The sequence below is a fragment of the Rhineura floridana genome, chromosome 19, assembly GCF_030035675.1.
Source record: "Rhineura floridana isolate rRhiFlo1 chromosome 19, rRhiFlo1.hap2, whole genome shotgun sequence".
Lineage (NCBI taxonomy): Eukaryota > Metazoa > Chordata > Lepidosauria > Squamata > Rhineuridae > Rhineura > Rhineura floridana.
Window position 1 is genome coordinate 8,748,060 of NC_084498.1, and position 22,109 is coordinate 8,770,168.

General features: G+C 43.7%; 1 protein-coding gene across 3 annotated transcripts in view; it reads right to left on the minus strand.

Moving 5' to 3' along the window:
• RILPL1 (Rab interacting lysosomal protein like 1) overlaps positions 1-13,061 on the minus strand; it is a 34,130-nt gene extending 21,069 nt beyond the window's left edge. Inside the window, exons 1-3 of one of the 3 annotated variants that reach the window (XM_061602940.1) lie at positions 12,061-13,053; positions 5,845-5,995; positions 56-174 (exon numbers count right to left, since the gene is read on the minus strand). In XM_061602940.1, coding sequence (XP_061458924.1) covers positions 56-174; positions 5,845-5,995; positions 12,061-12,432 — 642 coding nt within the window. In that variant the 5' untranslated portion in view covers positions 12,433-13,053. Of the gene's footprint in view, positions 1-55; positions 175-1,961; positions 2,071-5,844; positions 5,996-12,060 lie in introns of those variants that run through there. The other 2 variants (XM_061602941.1, XM_061602942.1) reach the window with 2 other exon arrangements.
• Between the last annotated feature and the right edge of the window lie 9,048 nt (positions 13,062-22,109).

Sequence of the window (22,109 nt, forward strand, 5' to 3'; positions counted from 1 at the left end):
GGCTTAACTTTACTTGGGATTAATTGGCATTTCCTCCTTTGGAAAAGAGACTTACAGCTTCCACATCCTCATTTTTAAGACCAAGTTCTCGGTCCTTCGCTCTGATTTCATCCCTTTGTTTATCTACTACTTCCTTCAGTTTCTTCATCACTTGCCTTTCCCTTTCTGACATTCCTGGAAGAAAGAAAATAAGAGACAGGGAAAAATACTCTGTGATAGTAAGTACTGGTTGCTATATCGCCCCTTGTAAATAATCATCCTTGATGGCTGAAAATCCTCCTGCACCTTTAGCAACTGTATGAGAGGCAGAAATTCAACAGGTTGGTACTATCCAATAGGGCAGAGATGGAGAACCTGTGGCCCTCCAGATGTTGATGTACCCCAACTCCCATCAGTCCCAGGTAGCACGGCGAATGATGAGGGATGATGGGAGATACAGCCCAGTAACATCCAGAGCAGGAGTAGCCAATGCCATGCCTTCCAGATGTTGTTGGCTACAACCCCTATCAGCCTCAGCCGGCATGGCCAATGGCCAGGAATGATGTGAGTTGTAGCCCAACAACTTCAGGAGGACATCACACTGGCTACCCTGATCTAGAAGGCCACAGGTTTGTTCGTTTATTTATATATTTATTTCATTTATATCCCAGCTTTCCTCCAAAAAGCTCAAGGTGGCATACAAACATGGTTCTCCTACTCCTGATTTTATTCTCACAACAACCCCATGAGGTAGGCTAGACTGAAAGATAGTGACTAGCCCAAGGTCACCCAGTAAGCTTCTGACACTCTACCCATTACACCACACTGGCTGTCTCACACTGGTTCCTGAGTTTGAGAAAGCTACCCCAGTGGATTTCTGCCTGTCATGCAGTAGTTATTAGCATAGCAGTCAAGAACACTATAAATAGCAAAGAAATCTGTTTATACTTTAAGCAAAAAAACTTCATTTCTATGATAATACACATATACCGACCCATCTCAGTTACTCCAGGTTTTATATCCCAGGACGTGGTCTGAAGCTACATGATCCAGTAGCACTTCTAAAGGTAAAGAGGTCTGCGGGTGCTATCCTTGGCATGTCTACTCAGAACTAAGTCCCATTGACTTTAATGGGAATTACTCCCAGGTAAATGGGTATAGGTTTTTAGCCTGGGCTTGCTCAGCGACCGGTATAAGGCCACCTCAGAAACCCATATACGCTATCTTGAACTCATTAAAGGAAATATATTCATCTATACATACATCGCACATGTTAACAGGGAACTCATTCTCTGAGTGCCAATTCTTATGGAGCCAAAGCAAAAGCATACAAGGTAGATATCGGCACAGGCTAGGAGGAATCACAAGATGCCGCCCTGGGCTCCTACTGGGAGGAAGGGCGGGAATCAGGATATAAATTTAATTAATAAAGAAAGAAAAAAAGAAAGATTCGTGTAACTACAAACTAGCTCAATGAGGACTAGGCATGCGCAGGCCCCAGAACAGCAAGTGTCAGAAGAAAAAAATTAGAAAACTAGTATGGAAGGGGTCCTGGAAAAGGGCATGGCTGCCTGGCATCCTGAACAGGAACACTCTATGCTGCAACATTTAATTGCAGACCTTACTTGTAGTAAATATCTTTTCCACTACTAAGTTTGTTTGTTCCTCACCCTCAGCCAATTTTTCTTTCTATCTAGTTAAAAAAGTTTTAAAACTTCCTCGTTAGAAAAATAACTGTAAAGACAGAACAGAAATATGGTATTTTTTTCTGTTCTCCCAACCAGAGAAAAGCAATTGCTTTTTAAAGTTCTCTGCCTTGCAATATTATTTTCTTCATCCCCCCCCCCATTTCTGGAGAGTATGATTTTGGAAAGGAGTATGCATAAATGGATTCCCAATCCTCTCTTAAAAAATTAAATAAATATCTTGACCCAAACCAGAGATGGCTCTTTTAAAAACAGTTAACAAAAAATAAGCCTCACCCCTGATATTTTTCTTTCTTTCCACAGTCCTACTGTATGAAGAGTCTGTGGCAGAAGTGAAGGGCTGTCGTAAGCAGGTGTGTAAGAGCAGGTGACTCCTCCTCTCACATCAAAAGGATACTCAAAAAGCACCTGTGTTAATGCAAGTCCCCCAGGGCAAGTAGCCTTTCTGATTCTGGAAGCTGCATTACTTGTAAAGCTTCTCGTGTGACTCCTAATGGTTTTGTTAAGCTCTCTTATTCTATTGCTTTGGAAAAGATCTGAAACCTGCCTACTTTGGTAATATTTACTCATTTATTTTTGGCACCAGATGAAGATGTTTCTTTTCTCTCAGGCATCTGAGTATTAATTTCTTCTTTGCACACACCCAAACACCATTTTCCCTTTGGGTGCTGTTTGTGGTAGTTAAAATCTAGGTTAGAGGATGAAGTCCTCTAGATAGTCTTTCTAGACTGGTTGCCCCATATTGTGCCTTGCTTTTAATTATTTGGCTTTTTATTATTATTATTATCTTTATTTATACCCCGCCCTTTTCCCAAACTGGAACTCAAGGTGGCTTCCAGATAAAAATAAGTTCATATCATTAAGAACCTATAAAAATATTAAACATATAAAATCAGCATTAAAGCAGGATTAAACTATTAAGATGTTAAAACCAATTACTCTTAAAATACGGCAACCCAGTTTAGGAGCATACAAGTAAAACAATAACATACAGCATCCTCTTCAGTCACTACCCTTAAAACCTTCAGTTCCAAAGGCCTGCCAGTAGAAAAAACTCTTTAGCTGTCGGCGGAAGGACTGCACAGAGGAGGCCATTCTTGCCTCCCTAGGGAGGGAGTTCCAGAGCCTAGGGGCAGCCATGGAAAATATGTTGTATTTTGTTATTTTAAGCTGTTGTGAGATGCTTCTTTAAAGCAACTAATAAAACTTAATTAATATTTTATTTTAAAAACCTAATTCTAAATGTGGATATAGCACAGATGTACAAGATGATGTTGTGATTAATGCTGTAAAAAAACTTCATTTCCCATCACGTGAAAAACAAACCATGAGCACTGGTTTGCACATCACACTAAACCAAGACTTGTGGTTTGTTGTTCCTGGCTCTAGAAAGGGCAGAGTAAAACACAAGTGATTCAACAGCATGCATTACCATGCTGCTGGGTAAGCTATGGTTTATTATAAATTACCATGACACGCAAAAATGGCCAATACTGAGCTAGATCAACCTATGGTGGATTTGGTAAAAGACATGCTTCCTGTATTTCTAAAATCAAATATGCTTTTTAATCTCTAATATAATACAGTGGCCTGGTTCATACATAATGCTAAGGTATGGTTTGTGTAACAAACTATGAATTAACCACTAGTTGTCCCACAGAGAATCACACATATCATGGGTCATTTCTCCTGAGTTTGGTTTTGTTTTCCAGCTGCTCTTTTGTTGTACCTTTGTAGTTTGGCTACCCTACCATAGGCACTCACCAAACAAACCATGGTTAAGGAAGGTTGCTGGGTTTCCATGCAACAAAAAGCCATAGCTAAAAGCAAAGCAAGGTTTGTAAGCCAGTAACAAACCATGGCTTCAGATTGTAGTTTGTTGATAGCAAATAAGCCATAGTTAATCCGGCAGGCTAGATTCACACATAATGCTAATTCAAGGCATAGTTCAATTACCTAGAGAGGTAGTGGGCTCTCCGACACTGGAGGCATTCAAGAGGCATCTGGACAGCCATCTGTTGGGAATGCTTTGATTTGGATTCCTGCACTGAGCAGGGGGTTGGACTTGATGGCCTTATAGGCTCCTTCCAACTCTACTATTCTATGATTCTAAACAACAGGGTACAGGACTGCAGCTTAAATGTTCTCAGACATTTCACAGACTGATCAAACAATCCTCCACATGAGTACTCACAAGTAAGCCCTAGTGAGTTCCATGAGGCTTACTCTCAGGTAAGTAGGGATAGGGTTGAACCTTGCCTCAAAAATGGGGAACCAGTGGCATCCAGAGGTTCTTAGATAACATCAACCCCAGCCAGATGGCTAATGGGTCAGGGTGATGTGAGCTGGAGTCCAATAGTATCTGGAGGGCCTCAGGTTCCTCACCCTCGGACTAAGTGGTCATTCTCTGCAAGAGCTAATGTGTGGTGTACCGGTTAGAGTGTTGGACTTGGACCTGGGAGACCAGGGTTCAAATGCTCAGTCATGAAGCTCACTGGGTGACCTTGGGCCAGTCACAGTCTCTCTCTGCCTAACTTACCTCACAGGGTTGTTCTGGGGATTAAATGGGGGGAGAACCATGTACACCACCTTGAGCTCCCTGGAGAAAAGGTGGGATATAAATGCAAAAAATAACCATGACAGGAGAAGGAGGAAAGGCTAAACCTGTGACTGCTGTGGAAATTCTGTTCCGCTCCTAAATCCTGACCAAGCAGGTGCTCCACCCCCCTGCTCCCAAGGAGGTTCTTTCATATAAAAATAGTTATATGTGAAATATGAAGCTGGTAGCTCAGTTCTGCGGGTGCTGTGAAAAAGAGCTGATGATCAATACCAATCCCACTAGGGCAAGCAAGACAGGATTCTGCAGATTGGTCTGACACTTATTACCGGAGGGAGGGGAAGGGTAATGGAGAGAAAGCAGGAGCCGTTCCCCCCCCCCATTTCATGTTTCAGCCCACACATCTACTATATATTTGGGAAAGTCGTTTGTTCTCTATACAGTTGGACACCTCTTAAATACTGTAACCAAAGATCAAGGAGCAGGTTCTCATCTACGTTTGGATACAACGGAACACCATTTTTCCTTTTTCTTGATGTTTGGTGACAGCCTATTATTTAGTTTTACCCAGTATCATGCGATGTTAACATGTATGGGTGAAATTCTATTGTTATTTGTATACCTGATAAGGCTTTCTTGTGCAAAGTTCTTCTAAATGCAAGCTCCATCCTATGTAGATTTCTTTGTTTGGAATGTATCTATTTATATCGTTCTTTTGTGCATTTATACAATAGAGTCTATGGCATATTGTTTTTCCTGTTTATACCATTCTTCTTGTATTATGAAAATTTTAAAAAAATTGGACACTATTTTGGATCAAGATGATGGACTGAACTTTTCAAAATTGCACTGATTTTAACCACTGATTTCAAAACTGCAGTGCTTTATTTGTTGTTTCTTAGAATTCCCAAACAATGCTGGGTAGAAGGCTGCTAGAAATTAATATTCCAACTACTATTCCTGTCATCCTTGACCATTGGCCATACAGGCTGGGGCTGTTGGTAGTCGAGCAACATATGAAGGGCCACAGACTTCCCATCCCTGTTATAAACAATTAATTCCTAGGAGTGCCTGCCAAGAGCACAAATCCCTTTGCTTCCACCCCCACACTTTAATTGACTATCTGACCTGGGTTGATATAATTGCTTTGGTTATGACAAGCAATATACAGGTAACCACAACAAAAACCATTATTTTCCACCTGCATTCTTTCTGTACTCAGTTCAATATCTTGAAATCCTGCGTCGTGTCCCCTGCTGACTGAGGGTCACTGGGTGGACACAAGGAACAGGGCCTTTTCGGATGTGGTGCCCATTAGCCCCAGTCCACATAGCCAATGGCCAGGGATGATGGGAATTGTAGTCTAGAATCATTCTGGTTTAAGGGCTCTGAAGGTCAAAGCCAGGCCTTTGAACTGGGGCTAGAAACCAATATGAGGCCATTCAAGCTGACATACAGCTGGTGTCGCATGCTCCATACAGATTGATGTTGGTACTTTTTGCATGATCACTGCCAAACAGCTTCCCCGGTACCCAGTCTTAATTAATTTCAGGTCAAATAAACCCAAGCCTGTCAATGAGAATCTCTGATGGCCCCACTTGCCTTCCTGTTTCTGGAACTCTTCTTCTGAGAAGTTGACGTCCTTGTGAGAGAGATTGGTCATCAGCTGCTTGTTCTCTTCTTGAAGCTGAGCGATTTGGGTGAGGAGATCCTGAGCTTCGCCTCGCCAAACATCCTCCACCAATTCTAGTTCCTAGAGGAGGAGATCACATGACATCAGCCTAGGGTTCCAGATGATCAAACTCTTTCCATTCAAAGGGGGGGGGGACATAGCACAGTGGTTAGGGCATCTGCTTTGCATGCAGAAGATCCCAGGATCAATCCCCGGCATGTCCAGGTAGGGCTAGGAAAGAGTCCCTATTTGAAACTCTGGAGCGCTGCTGCCAAACAGTGTAGACCAGGGGTGAAGAATCTGTGGCTCTCCAGACATTGCTGGACTACAGTTCCCATAATTCCTGACCACTGGCCATGCTGGCTAGCGCTGACAGGAGTTCTAGTCCAGCAACATCTGGGGACCCAAAGGCTGGCAAAGGCTACAGCTCTCCATCAGCCCCAGCCATCAGGGCCAATCGTATGGGAGGATGGGAGCGATAGTCCAACATCATCTGGAGGGCAACAGGCTCCCTGCCCTTGCTGCTGAGAATACTGAACTAGATGGACCAATTGTATATGGCAGCTTCCTACGGTCCTATATTCCTAAGGATGATCTTGGAGGCACATGATGCAGCGAACCTTCCTGAGGCTTAGCAGGTCTGAGTTTGGCTAGTGGCTGAAGAGGAGAATGCCTGCAAGCTCCAATGGTACTCTGCCTTTAGTGCCATGATGGAAATAAAGTGGGGCATAAATACAATCAACATTAAAGTTTATGGACCACAGTAGGAAGCTGCCTTGGACCAGAGCTTGGAAAAATTACTTTTTTTAAACTACAACTCCCATCAGCCCCAGCCAGCAAGGCCACTGGAGTGGGCTGATGGGAGTTGTAGTCCAAAAAAAGTAACTTTTCCAAGCTCTGCCTTGGACAGAGCCAGATGATTGGTCTATCTAGTTCAGTACTGTCTATGTCAGGTATGGGGAACGTGAGTTCCTCCACATTAGTCTCTCCCAGCCTGCTGCCTCCAGATGTTTTGAACTAAAGCTCCCATCAGCCCCAGCCGGTAAAGCCAGCAGTCAGGAATTATGGGAGTTGTAGCCCAAAGTGTCTGGAAGGCATCAGGGTGGGGAAGCCTGTTTTAGACCTTGTTGGACTCCACCTCCCATCAGCCCCGTGGAATGCCAGGGATTATGAGAGCGGTACAACAACAACAGCTGGAGGGCCACAGATTTCCCATATCCAATCTGCACTCCAGCTTTTTGGAGATTTAAGCATTGGAGATGCCAGGGATTGAACCTGGGACTTCTCCATGCAAAGCAGGCGCTCTGCTACTGAGCCACAGAGCTGTTTTGATTTCCTGGGCTGTACCTGTGGAGTAACAGAGCAGCAAAGGCTGACATCCTAGCAGCAGAGGGAGGCATAGAGTTCTATGTCAAGGAACAGACTCCAGAAAGGTTTGGGACATTTATTATTTATTTATTTATTTATTTAATTACATTTCTAGACCGCCCTATAGCAGAAAGCTCTCAGGGCGGTGTACAACAAATAAAATCACAATTAAAATATGAGCAAGTATGGAAAAATATATATATATATAGTACAATTATAAAACATTAATAAAATTGCCATTGACATAAGTATGTTTGTCATCTTTCTTATCAGCTCTTGCACCTGTAACTTTAAGCCGGGGGTGGGGAACCTGTGGCCCTCCAGATGCTGCTGGACTCCACCTATCAGTCCCAGCCAGTATGGCCAATGGTCAGGGATGATGGGTATTGTAGTCCAGCAACATCTGGAGGGCCACAAGTTCCCCAAGCCTGCTTAACCGGCAGCTCGGTGCACAGGCATCAGCCGATGAGCATGTTCACCCCCATACTGTGAAAAAGCTTCACCAGTGGATCTCTACTGCTGTTAAAAGCACAGGAGCATATCAACTCCTGGCTAGTTGGCAACCCAAGCCTATTCTATAGCTTCTTGCCCATAATGCAAAATGAGTCAAAGAAAATTGGTTTGCTATGGGATTACATCTGCATTGCCGTCACATTCCTTGTCCCATTTCCTTTTATTTTGGGGTGAGGCAGTGATCTGAATTCTAGTCCCCCTCGCCCTCTCTTCCCTGCCCTTCCTTTCAAACCTGCTGAGCAGGAAGGAATCAAAAAGTGCTTTTTGCTGCAACACACCAGTGGGCAATGGGCCAGGAAAGGCTGTCTTTCTCTCTCCCCCCATCCTCCCCTCTCCCCTCCCCGCTTTCTCCATACTACTGGAGGCAACAAAGAGAGAGGAAACTGAGAGGAGGGCAGATTAAGGTGGTTGGGCCCCCTGGAGGAATTCCCAAAATAAGGGCTCCCCTTCCTTGAAAAAGGAGACACATAAAAACGCATGTTTCTTACGAACATTCCCCAACATAAAACCAATGTCACAATAATTGATTTTGAGTTTCAGCATTTCAAAATAAAATATCACAGAGAACAAAATTACAATATACCATTTGTAATCCAGTAATAGGAGAGCATTGGACATGGGTCTGATTACTTTTGCAGGGCACTGTAGAAAGAGAGATGAGCCCTGGTGCAATTGCTCTAGTATAATCTGGCCATGCTTACGACACATTTCATTTCCAGGCAAAGCTTTGCTTAACACATGGGTACACATCCTGTGTCCCCCTCCAGGTGTTGCTGGACTCCAAACTCCCACCAGCCCCAGCCAGCATAGCCAATGGTCAGGGATGAAGGGCGTTGTAGTCCAACAATATCTGGAAGGCCCCAGGCCTGGGTTCAAATAATCAACCAGGAGTCTTGGGATTCCCCCTCTCATTCCTTGTTCTTTCATCTGATGCAAAGTGACTTGGAAGTGAAATCTTCCAGTGATAGGTCTACCCATAGAGCAAGAGTGGCAGCCTATAGATTTAGAAGTTATCTTAGGACTGTTGTTACCCAAGCTATACACCCTGATTGTAAGGAATTCCAGAGTGTTACAGTTACACAGTGACACTCTGGTACCTCTGTCCACCAGAGCTGACAACCCAGCTATCGTTACACAATTTATTCTGGGCATAGAGAGAGAGGGAGAAGTGAGTCAAAGGCCTGTGATCTTTCCAGGGTCTGTTGACTCTATTTTAGCCTCTCGTTTGCTACTCTAATGTGCAACCAAATCGGAGGCTGATGTCAACTGAGAGTCTAATTCTAGCAAGAGAAGTGAATGGGCACAGTGGATATCGGATAAATAAATATTCCGCAGTCCTCTCTCCTTTACCTCTTCCATCTCTCTTTCCTTCCTCCCAGTGCTCTAATATAGCCCAAGAACAGCCTACAGAACTTCAAAGCTCCAGAACTTGTATCTGAAGCCAGGGGTCAACTAGGGCATGTAAAAAGTAATACCAAAAAAACAAAAACCCAAAACCCCTAGAGTGCCTCTAGGCAATTAACAGAGATAGGGTGGCAGAGTGGTTAGAACGCTAGACTAAGACTGGGGAGACCCAAGCTTAAATCCCCACCAAGCCATGAAGCTCATCTTGGCCCAGTCACTATTTCTCAGTCTGTCCTACCTCAGAGGGTTGTTGTGAGGATAAAATGAAAAGAAATGTGTGTGGTGCCTAGAGTTACTCAAAGGAAAGGTGTGATGTAAATGTAATTAACAACAATAATTATTATTTCACCACGGAATTACCACTTGTCTGTCTAGAATCAGAAAAGGAGAGAGGTTCTGCTTCAGTGATCACCCAGAACACTTTCGTTTCAAAGGCTGCAACTATGTCTCCACCGTGACTGTAAATGTCATAAAGAGCTGTTGAGTTTACTTCAGAGTAAACATGCATAGGATCAGGCTAGTAAATCGGTGCTGAGTGAATCTCTTTTATTCACTCATTAAACCAGAACTTCATTCAGACTATGGTATTCCCGATCTCTATGTACGGATGTGAAAGATGGACAGTGAAAAAGGGAATAAGAGAAAAATCAACTCATTTGAAATGTGGTGTTGGAGGAGAGCTTTGCAGATACCATGGAATGCGAAAAAGACAAATAATTGGGCATTAGAACAAATTAAACCAGAACTATCACTAGAAGCTACAATTATGAAACTGAGGTTATCATACTTTGGACACATCATGAGAAGACATGATTCACTAGAAAAGATAATCATGCTGGGAAAAACAGAAGGGAGTAGAAAAAGGGGAAGACCAAAGAAGAGATGGATTGATTCTATAAAGGAAGCCACAGACCTGAACTTACAAGATCTGAACAGGGTGGTTCATGACAGATGCTCTTGGGGGTCACTGATTCATTTGTTGTTGCTGTTATGTGCCTTCAAGTCGATTACAACTTATGGTGACCCTTATGAATCAGTGACCTCCAACAGCATCTGTCATGAACCACTGATTCATAGGGTCGCCATAAGTCGTAATCAACTTGAAGGCATATAACAACAACAAACTGTTTTACATCTAGGCTGTAAATTATTTTATGCTGCTTCTATGCAAGGAAAGCTTTGTACTATCTTTTATTATTTATTGCTGGTTTTAAATCATTACTATGTTTTTCATATTATTATTTTAAGCCACCCAGGGAATGTTTATTGAACAACACCTAATACTTTGGTCTCTCTTCAGATCATACAAATCTTTTGCCTTTTATTGAACAGCACCTATATAAATGTAATAATTTTTTAAAAAATGCCTGGAATTGCTGAGGCTGAAGTTTGTCTGAAAGCTTTTAATCTACAAATATGTTCTGTGATTTCTTTTGAAGATTTATACCCTGCCTTTCAATCAAATGATCCTACAACAGTAGGAGGTGGTGGCTAATCGGTGAGGATGGGAAGGCACTCTGCCAATGTTTAGAGGCACCCCTCATTTCAGACATGTTGTTCTAGGGCAGGGGTGGGGAACTCTGCTCAGCCCGAGGGCCGCATTCCCTTCTGAACAACCTTCTGAGGGCCACATGCCAGTCAGGGGAGGGGCTAGAGGCAAAAGTTGCCAAGAATGTAAAATTTACCTTTGTCTAGTAGGCTAGTCTCTACACATAGTTTCACGCACCCCTCACTATTTCCAATCCAGGCAAGCAACAGCCATTATCAGAGATCAAGGACACAAAACAACACTCAAGGGTGTGTGTGAAGCAGGGCGAGTGAGGGGTGTGATGGGGGAGAGAGTGTGGTTTGGGGAGAGCTCCAAAGGCCTGTTGGAGAGGCCCGAAAGGCTGCCTAAAACCCCCCCTTCCATTTCCCACCCCTGTTCTAAAGGATAAACCCTTTGCTTGGAAATTTGTAACATCCAGGCCGAAGATAAGTTCTGGAGAGGGCTGGAAGCCTTGCTCGCTGCTACTGAGCAACCTGTTAGGGTTGCTGCATTTCGACCAGGTGCCTCTGGAGGGCTGACCCCTTTCCTTTGATATCAGCAAATCCTCTACACAGATTTCCCCCCACCTCTTCCATGTGTGTGTGTGTGTTATGTTCCTTCAGATTCAGACTTACAGCCGCCCTATGAATCGGTGACCTCCAAGAGCATCTGTTATGAACCACCCTGTTCAGATCTTGTAAGTTCAGGTCTGTGGCTTCCTTTATAGAATCAATCCATCTCTTGTTTGCTCTTCCTCTTTTTCTACTCCCTTCTGTTTTTCCCAGCATGATTGTCTTTTCTAGTGAATCCTGTCTTCTCGTGATGTGTCCAAAGTAGGATAACCTCAGTTTCATCACTTTAACTTCTAGTGATAGTTAGGGAATACACAATCCTACAGGCAACCTTTCCTAAGAGTAAGGCTGGTGGATCCCAGCAGGGCTTAAATGGCAAGTAAAAACAACAAACCCAACATATGCACACAAGTCCGTCCTCTCGCTGCCACTGTTGCTGTTACTTCTTTTACAGCAGCGGGCTGTCCAATCTCCACGAGGCTGGAGAGAGTTACACAGCCCAGGTCCCTGCCCCGAAGAGCGTACAAATCTCACATTTCCAAAGGGTGGGGAAGAAAAAATGAGGGAGGGAGAAATGCGAGAGAGTGTCCAAGAGACTCCCTCGCCCTCCAACTCAGCCGGATTTGGTCTGCGCCTGGGCACCGCTGGGCGGAGAAACGGATCTATTCTCTCTCCCTCCCCCCAAAGCCGCACGCCCCTGACCTCCCTGGCCCCCACGCGGGCCTGATCCACCCGTGGTCATCTCTGGCCCCCGCCCTGACCTTCTGGTGCTTCCTCTCCTTCTCGATGCGATCCACCCTCTCCAGGCGGAGCCGGTCCAGCTCCAGGCGCAGCTCCTCCATCTCCGGGTTGATGTGGTTGCGGCTGACCAGCACCTCCAGGATCTCCAGCACGCGCACGACTTTGGGCATCAGGCGGGCGATGGCCTCGCAGCCGTGCTGGTCGATGAGCCGCTCGAACTCCTGGCCCACCACCGAGGCGATGTCGTAGACGTCCATCACCGTCAAGTCCGCCACGTTCTTCTCCAGGGCCGAAGAAGTGAGGCCGGCGACGCCGTCCATGGCCGCGGCTCCGGCTCGCCTCGCCTCCGCCTCCCTCGATCTAGCGGAGGAGCCCGGCGAAGCCTCTCTCATAGGCAGCCGCGCCAGCAGCCCTCCCCCGATGCCCTTCCCGGCGCCGCGCCGCTGGGAAAGCGAGCCGGGCCCTTCCCAACAGCGCGGCGAAGGAAGAGGGGAGGGGCGGCGGAGGAGAGCGGGGGAGGCAGCACTCCCGACGGCGCCACCGAGCGCTTCGCAACTTGCAAACTTCGCCGCTGCTGCTCCCGGCCGTGGCTCGTCCTCTCGCCCGCCTGTTTCCCGTCACGGGCTTTGCTGCGGCGCCAAACGTGGCATCTAGAGAAGAAAAAGAGCTGGCGGGGAAGGAAAAGCGCGGCGGCTTCTCCCTTTCCTCCCGCAGATTCCCAGACCCCACCTCCTGCCTTGGCCGCCGCCTCTCTCTCTGCGCGGCTCCAATATAACTCGAGCTTCTCCCTGTGCGGAGGGTAAGAGGAAGCGGCGGGACGTTGCTGCGCCCCTGACCCAGGCCTGGCCCTGCCTGCAGCTTTTCATCCGGCCGAGTTGGGGAGAACAGCCGGGATGTATTCTCTGGCGAAGCCCTGCGGGGCAGTCGGGAAGCGTGAAGACAGCCGCTCGGGTCTTTGCTGGAGGGCGATGAACCCTCCACGTGTTAGGAAGGATCCTCTCGCAGTGGCGAAGGCCCCAGGCTCAGTCCTCAGCATCTCCAGGTAAAAACGGCAAAGGTGTCCCCGCACTTATAGTGCAAGTCGTTTCCGACTCAGCGTGACGTCTTGCGACGCTTACTAGGCAGACCGTATATATGGGGTGGGATTGCCAGTTCCTTCCCCGACCTTTCTTTACCACCCAGCATATGCCGGGTACTCATTTTACCGACCACGGATGGATTCCAGGCAGGGAATATGCCCTGCCTGAACCTTGGAGAGCTGCTGCCAGTCAGTGTAGACAATACCGAGCTCGACAGAGCAAGGGTCGGATTCCGTGCAAGGCAGCTGGCTCTGGGGACCAGAGGACGAACCTCCAGATGTTGCTGGGCAACAACGCCCATCGCTTCTGACTATTTTGGCCATGCTGGCCGGTGCTGATGAGAGTTGGAGTCCAACGACATCTGGAGCAGGCTTCCCCAACCTTGTGCCCTCCAGACATTTTGGACTACGGGCGCCTCCAGATGACCTGTTTATTGTCGAGCATTCACCTTGATTTGTTTGGAGGGAGATCAGACAATCTCAGCAGTTTACTGTATTGAGCATTCACTTTGATTTGTTTTCCGGGAGCTTAGGTGTTGTGATGTGCCTTCAAGTGGATTTCGACTTATGGTGCCCCTATGAATAGGTGACCTTCAAGAGCATCTGTCGTGAGCCACCCTGTTCAGATCTTGTAAGTTCAGGTCTGTGGCTTCCTTTATGGAATCAATCCATCTCTTGTTTGGCCTTCCTCTTTTTCTACTCCCTTGTTTTTCCCAGCATTATTGTCTTTTCTGGTGAATCATGTCTTCTCATGATGTGTCCAAAGTATGATAACCTCAGTTTCATCATTTTAGCTTCTAGTGATAGTTCTGGTTTAATTTGTTCTAACACCCAATTATTTGTCGTTTTCGCAGTCCATGATATCTGCAAAGCTCTCCTCCAACATCACATTTCAAATGAGTTGATTTTTCTCTTATCCCCTTTTTTCACTGTCCAACTTTCACATCCATACATAGAAATTGGGAATACCATAGTCTGAATGATCCTGACTTTGGTGTTCAGTGATACATCTTTGCATTTGAGGACCTTTTCTAGTTCTCTCATAGCTGCTCTCCCCAGTCCTAGCCTTCTTCTAATTTCTTGACTATTGTCTCCATTTTGGTTAATGACTGTGCCACGGTATTGATAATTCTTTACAAGTTGGATGTCCTCATTGTCAACTTTAAAGTTATATAGCTTTTCTGTTGTCATTACTTTAGTCTTTTTGACATTCAGCTGTAGTCCTCCTTTTGTGCTTTCCTCTTTAACTTTCATCAGCATTTGTTTGAAATTATTACTGAATTCTGCTAGTAGTATGGTTATCATCTGCATATCTTAAATTAATCATATTTTTCCCACCAATTTTCACTCCTGTTATCCCACACTTAACAGTGCATTTTCCCATCACTTTCCTTATCCCAAGAAGTCTGGTCTTTTGGAGAAGTGGGTTTGTTGCACAAGACCTCTGAGTGAATGAGAATTGCATAGCCTGAATTTTCCAGTATGTGATTAAATCCCTCCCCAAAATTCTCACCTCTCATCTTTCCTGATTGCTGACCGTACAGGCTGGGGATGAGGAGAGCTGCGGTCCAAAATATCTGGAGGCCATCAGGTTGGGGAAGGCTGACCAGGAGGGACACAGATTCCCTATGCTTGGTGTAGGCAGAACTGAGCTAGACTCCCAAGAATGTAGGGCACCGTATTGGCTATACCTGATTTAAAACATTTATAGCCCACTTTTAAAAGCACAGGGCAGCTAACAACAGCAAGTAATGCATCTGGTGAAGCCGATGGTGGTCCAGGACCAGGAAAGCTTTGACTATCATTAGTCTTTAAAGTGCTGCCACAAGACAGTTATAAAATAAAGCAAAAACAGGCATTAGAGTCCACTGCATCAGATGTATTAGCAGTTATTGAAAGGCACAGTGATTGTGACGTAAGCGTTGGTGAGCAGAATCAGTGTCATCAGATGCATTAAGGTCACTGAGGATAATACTTCATGAATCTGATGAAGAGGACGATGTTTTTTTTTTATCCCTTTTAAATATTATTTTTTTTAAATCCTAGATGTTATCCAGCTAACAAATTACTTTTGTTGCTTTTATTCATTTAGCTTTTCGCAGGCAACTTCCTTAACATGTTACAAGATAATCTATCTTGCAATAGACTATTAAATCTATTAGACCTATTAAAAATATCAAATCTGCACAAAGATTACAATGAAATGTTCTCACAGTAACTGCTGGCGCTACACATTATTACACCCATTTTACTGATGGAGAAACTAGCATAAGATGCTATAGCTTCCCGCAAGGGCGTGAATTAAGATCATAAGAAGAGTCCTGCTGGATCAAGTCAGTGGCCCATCTAGTACAGCATGCTGATCTCACAGCGGCCAACCAGATGTTAATGAGAAGCCAACAAGCAGGACCTTCTGTGGCTTCCAGCAAATGGTATTCAGAAACATACTGCCTCTGAGTCTTCAGGTAAAATAGACATAAAATAGACTAGTAGCCATAGATAGCTTTATCCTACCTTAATTTGTCTAATCCACTTTAAAGCAGTCCAAGTTGGTGTGGCCATTACTTCATCTTGTGGGGGCAAATTCCATAGTTTTAAATATGTGCTGCATGAACAAATACTTCGATTCATATGTCCTGAATCTTCCAATATTCATCTTCATTAGATGAACCCTTGTTCTAGTTTTATAAGAGATGAAGGAAAGTTCTCTATCCAATTTCTCCACACCATGCATAATTTTATATTCTTGGTGATCACTCGTGACCAAGTAAGATTGTCTTCCAAAATATAGTCTTTAACAATGGATCTATCTGAATCTGTATCCATCGCCAATGTACCAGACCATAACTAGGGGCTTCTGGATTTCACAGTCCTGCCCCCGTCGCCATTTGCCAATTGCCATGGGACTTTTGTTATGGAAGATGCCTGTGCGTGAATTTGTTTTATGTGGGGAGATCGGTGCACCATGATCAACACACAATCTTGACAGAAAAAGGCTTTGATCCAATGGCATGGGTACCATGACGATTGGAAGTCCTTTATCTGCTGCAGCCTTCATCCGCCTTCACAGCCGTTGTAACATACACATTGTTATCCTCCACCTCTTCTGCCATTGAGGACTTTCTTGGATCGTTCTTTGTCTGGTTCCTCTCCCTTGACCTTACCGCCATGGGTAACCCTGCTGGGTGTACATGACTCTCAATGGCATCGCTCACAGGGTTCATTGGAACACGTAAGCCCACTCACCACTACAAGGTGACGATCCAGCGAGGGGATAATTTTATATACCTCTGTCATGTCCCCCCGTTACCTGCCAAAACCCCAAAGCCGCAAGCATTGCAATCGTTGTTCACGGGGAAGTTATGTCAGCCCTGTGATCATTTTGGTTGCCTTATTCTGCATCTTTTTCAGTTCTAAAATATAGTTTTTGAGTTGCAATTGGCAGAACTGTACACAGTGGGTGACAGGCAATGTTAGTCCTACTCAGCGTAGGTCCACTGAAATCAATAGACTGAAGTCCATTAATTTCAATGGATCTACTCTGAATATGACTAACATTGGATATTACCCTGTTGTGGCACTATGGATTTGTATAAAGTTATTATGATATTGGCAGTTTGTTTTCCTAATGATCACCGACGTAGAATGTTGGCTTTTATTTATTTATTTATTACATTTGTATACCACCCCATAGCCGAACCTCTCTGGGTGGTTTACAAAAAATTCACAACTAATGCACATTGGGTTGCCATTTTCATAAAGCTGTCCATCACAACCCCAAGATCCCTTTCCTGGTCAGGCATTGCCAGCATCAATGTGCAGTTGGATTTTATTTATTTATTTTGCCCCAGTGTATATCACTTTACACTTACTTATTTCAACTTCTCCTGCTCCAACATTCTATCAATTTGGACCACAAGGAGACATCACTCCAGTTATGAGGACCAACTAAAATGTCACAAAGTAGCCACAATCTTTCGAGTTCCCCATTCAGGCTAGATGACAAACAAGACAGATCTAAATAGCTTTATTTCTTTATTTTTATTTCCATTTTGCATTAGCATATATTGAGATACAAAATAAAAAATGACCTATTAATTCCCTTTCCTCTTAGAATTGATAACTTCTAATTTTACATTAGAGTATTAGCAAATAAAAAACCCGATCACCCCCCTTCCCTCACTTTCCCCTCATAACAATTAACTTTCAAGATTTTATTTTATAGTTTTCTTCTCTGAGGAACTTCCATTCTTAAGATATCCACAATGATCTGAATGGCTAAGGCAGTGGTCCCAAACTAGTGTCCAATGTAGCAGCCAAGATAAAAGGCCACCAGTCAACTTCAAAAGAGTCCTTAATTTTCTTTTTTCCTTCTGCCAGTCTTATTTTCTGAGTTAAATTCTCTAACAGAGCAATTTCCCACAGTTTCCTTTGCCAGTTTTGCAGTGTTAAACCGTCCAATGTTTTCCAATATTTGGCAATCTCCAGTCTGGCTGCCACCAGCATAAATCCTATAAGTCTTTTTGTATTGTAGATTTGTGTTTTGTCCCATACAAATGTTCAATAAAGCTAATTCAGGCCTGAAATAACATTGTTGTTTTGTCAATTTCTGTATTTCTTCTCACACCTCCTAAATAGCTCTTTATAGCAGCTGTTTTCTCTATAGTGGCCACCCTCCACACCTTCCTGGGGTGTGGCACATGGAGAAGACCCTCTGATTAAGACCGCAGGGGTGCAGGCTGGTTCATATGGGGACAGGCAATCCTACAACTGATATAACAGATTGGAATGATGTGTGGGAGGCAACACCTTTTTAATCAGTTTCTACAAGGTTGAGGGAACGTTCATTCAAGGCTGTACACAGGTGATGCCTGACCCTCCTATTTTAAGCAGGACATCTAGCTCTACTACAGCAGCCTTTTGGACTGTTGGACAGGATGTGGAGAGTCAGGTATTTATTATTGTATGTGGTGGACTTACCCTATTGTTCAATACTTTTTTTAAAAATAAAATTGGTACTATTGTTGTACTATTACACTAAACACTTTATTATACTTTATTATACACTAAACAGCTTTATTATTTCTTTTTGTGGGAGAATGGAAATCTACAATTCATACGGAGCTGCTAATGTCTCTGTTAACTGCAGTAAGGCTCATCAAGAGTTGGAAGAACACAACATTGGACTGTTTTGAAGAATGGAGCACCAAGTAGAGGTAGATAGGCAGGAGATAGGAAGGTTACCTGTTCTGGATAGTGTTGCGCTCCCTCGGAACATTTGTAGACTTGGTATACTCCTGGATTCATCTCTGTCACTAGAGGCCCAAGTATCCTCTGTGGCTAGGAGTGCCTTTTACCAGCTTTGTCTGGTTCATCATATATGGCTGTTCTTGGATAGGGATAGCTTGACCTTCGTAGTCCATGCACTGGTAACCTCGAGGGTGGATTACTACAATGCGCTCTGTGTGGGGCTGCTCTTGGCCCTGGTTCATGAGTTCCAGCTGGTGCAAAATGTGGCTGCCAGATTGCTGATGGGAGCATGTGGCACCACTTTTAGAACATCTGCACTGGCTGCCCTTCCACTCCTGAGCCAGGTTCAAGGTCCTTATATTAATTTACAAAGCCCTAAACAACTTAGGTCCAGGATATCTTAGGGATTGCCTGAACCCTTATATCCCAGCTCGATCACTGAGGTCTTCTTTAAGGAGCAGCTCTGGTTGTCCCTCAGGTTGGCAAGGCTCATTTAACATTGACACGAAATCGAGCCTTCAGTGTCATCAGCCCAGTTCTCTGGAATGCTCTGCCAACAGAGCTTCAGCAGGTGCCTTCTGCTTTAACTTTTAAATGCCTGCTGAAAACCTTTCTGTTTCGCCAGGCTTATGCAGGCAATTGAGAACATGCTTTTTTTTCAACCATTGACCTTTGTTTTTATTGTATTTGTAATGGTTTTTAAAATAAATTCTATGGTGGTGGTTGTTTTTTTAAACATGTAAACCACTTCGATGTTTTTAACAAACAGTGGTGTACAACTATTTTTATAAATAAAATAAATAAGTATGGTAAATGACATTAACAGAAACACTAAGCAATTGTGAGCAATAAAAAGCAGTAGATAACTTTTTTCTTTTTTTGCAAAATAGTACTATTTTAATTGATTACACCACCAAAAAAATAAATAAATTGTAGACCACCACCAATACATGACTTATTGTGGAAAAGTACTTTGAGTTATGTTGATTTCATTCAAGAGACATAACTTTGGAAAATATTGTATGTGAGGATGCTTATTGCTTGTTCAGTGGCTCCTCTTGTGGTGGTTATGGGGTTTTTATCTTTGTTTCTTTTATTTTTATTTGATCCTTGTTTTGTGTTATTTAAAATAAAGAGAGAAAAAACCAACAGAAAAAAGTTGTCCTTGCTTGATTAAGGATTGAGCATGGAGTCCCTACTCATCAGTATCTATGAGGAGGAGGCCCCCACCCATGCAGAGCTTCTTTAATGCACAAAAGTTTGTTTTGCAGAGTTCCTGTCACTACAGAGTACATCCTGTTGGAGTGTCTGTAATTCTAAAGTGCATGGAAGGCACTTTCTGGATACTTGCTTCCCTGCTCTGAACTTAGCCTGGTGGTGATGTTGATTTAACTTATGCCATAATTCACTTGTTAGTCTTCAAGATGCCACAAAACTGTTGTTTTTGCTGCAGTAGACTAACACAACTGCCCTTCTGGAAACTATTACCTTGGGAGCTAGTCCAATTGACCTTAGTGGATTTTAGTTTTGAGTAAACATGCATTGCGTGCATTGCATAGCCCCACCCCACTCTCTTGACTCAGAAGACATGTTGCCTACCCATTGTCAGCCAAAGGGTGTCTCTGGATTGTCAGTATTTTGCGGAAGGGATTAAAGCGCATACCAGGATTGGTAGGATTGTGCAATTAAAGTGGATTAAAGGATTCTGCCACCCTAGGGAAACAAATTCACTTTAAAAAAGAAGCAGGCCTTTTGTAGTTAGGAAAGTGACAAGGAAATGAATTGAAAAGTGTTGGATTAATAAATGACTAATGGGAAGATGTATAAACACCCAGCAAGCAAATCAGGATGAATGCAGGATAAATGCTCATTGTCATGTAAAAAATGGAAATTTATTTATTTATTTATTAAATGTATATACCGCCCCATAGCCGAAGCTCTCTGGGCACTGCACAACAGACAAACAACCAATACATAATTAAAACCATATATTAAACAGCTTTAAAATAGATTCATTATACCATAAATCAAACATAATCAAACACAGAAATAACTAAAAAACTCAGTACATGATAATAAATATTAAAATTAGTTAAAATATTAGGATGTGAAGATGTTGAGGTGTTAAGAATTACAACATTGAATATTAAAGGTATTAAAATATTAAAGTCTTCAAGTCGGGTGACCCTATGAATCATTTTTTTCTATTGGCAATCACTCGTGGCCGAGTAAGATTGTCTTCCAGGGTAAGGTCTTTAACGGTGGGTCCGTAAGTGATTGTGGAGGCCAGTTCTGGATCCACACAGCCTCCCACAGTGAGGACATAGGTTTCCAGATGTAAGATGGTCACAATGAGGATTTGCTTGACGTGCCTTCCGCGTAGCTCGTTTGTCCCTTTCGCCCTGTACACATGCTTCTTCAAGTCCATAGCACCTTTGATAATGGCCGACCTCCAAGTATTCAAAATAAATACACTTTAATGGGCTAGATTCCACTTCACCTACACCCTTTAAATGTTAGAAAATTAATAACCATTTGATCCTATGCATGTTTACTCAGAAGTAAGGCCTTTGGGACTATATTGGGTATTCTATTGGAGCTGGGCACTTTGTACATCACTGACCCTTTTATCCAGGGGGACAGTAGTAAACAAAGTCTTAATAATACTCTTCCTTCCGGAGGCCAGAACAGAAGTTGCCAAACACCAGGAAACATCAGAGGCTTCACTGGAAGCAGCTGGATGGCTATAGAGTGTGGTAGCTTGGTTTGACACAAGAAATAAACTCACTGTTGTGGATCTACCAAAGCACAGCAGGACAGATTTGTGGACATGTGGATGTCATTCCTGCATATAAAGGCAAGGGGTCCTCTGGGATTGCTCTGCCCAGACACCAACATTTTTTCTGGACTGATCTATGCCCACAACTGAGGGAAGAGTAGTTGGCTCCCTAGCCCATATTGTTCTGTAATGTAAAGTGATTGCGAGCAGGAAGATACTGCACTCCATACAAACTCTAGTTTTATTTTCTTTGGTTGATTACATTTTGTATAGTTCAAAAAGCAGTAAGAACAATTTAAAAGAAAAAGTAATGTCTCATTTAAGGCTGCAATCCTATATAAACTTACTTGAGGAATAAGCATAATAAAACTCAGTGGGACTAGCTCCCTAATAAACATGAAACATACCAAGGATCAAGCTATTAAGTCTTCCTAGTTTATTGGCAAAGTGGCAAGGAGAGATAATTCATGAGAGTGATCAGCATTTGCCTCATGCATTTGATAAAGTGGTCTCTGGTCCAGAAAACCTCCTGCCATATTGAGTTAGTGTTTAACTTTGATTATTCAATACAGGGGAACCTGCAGCCCTTCAGATGTTGTTGGACTACAATTCCCATCGCCACAGGCCCTTCTGGCTGGGGCTGATGGGACAGCTGGAGTTGTAGTCACCTCAGTCCTACTCAGAGTAGACCCACTGGAATGAATTTAGTCATGTCAATTAACTTCAATGGGTCTACTCTGATTAGGACTAGTACTGAATACCACCCCTGGAGTCCAACAACATCTGGAGGGTCACAGGATCCCCACCTCTTTCCAAAAGCAAACTTCCTGCAGTCCAACAGGCAAAACCACGCCCGTTTCGAAAACTGCCCTGAACGCCCTTGCTGTAATCGCACCTCTGGCCTCTTACACAGACTATTAACAAGAGCCAAGAGTATCCTCTCTCGACCGCCGTCGCTTCGC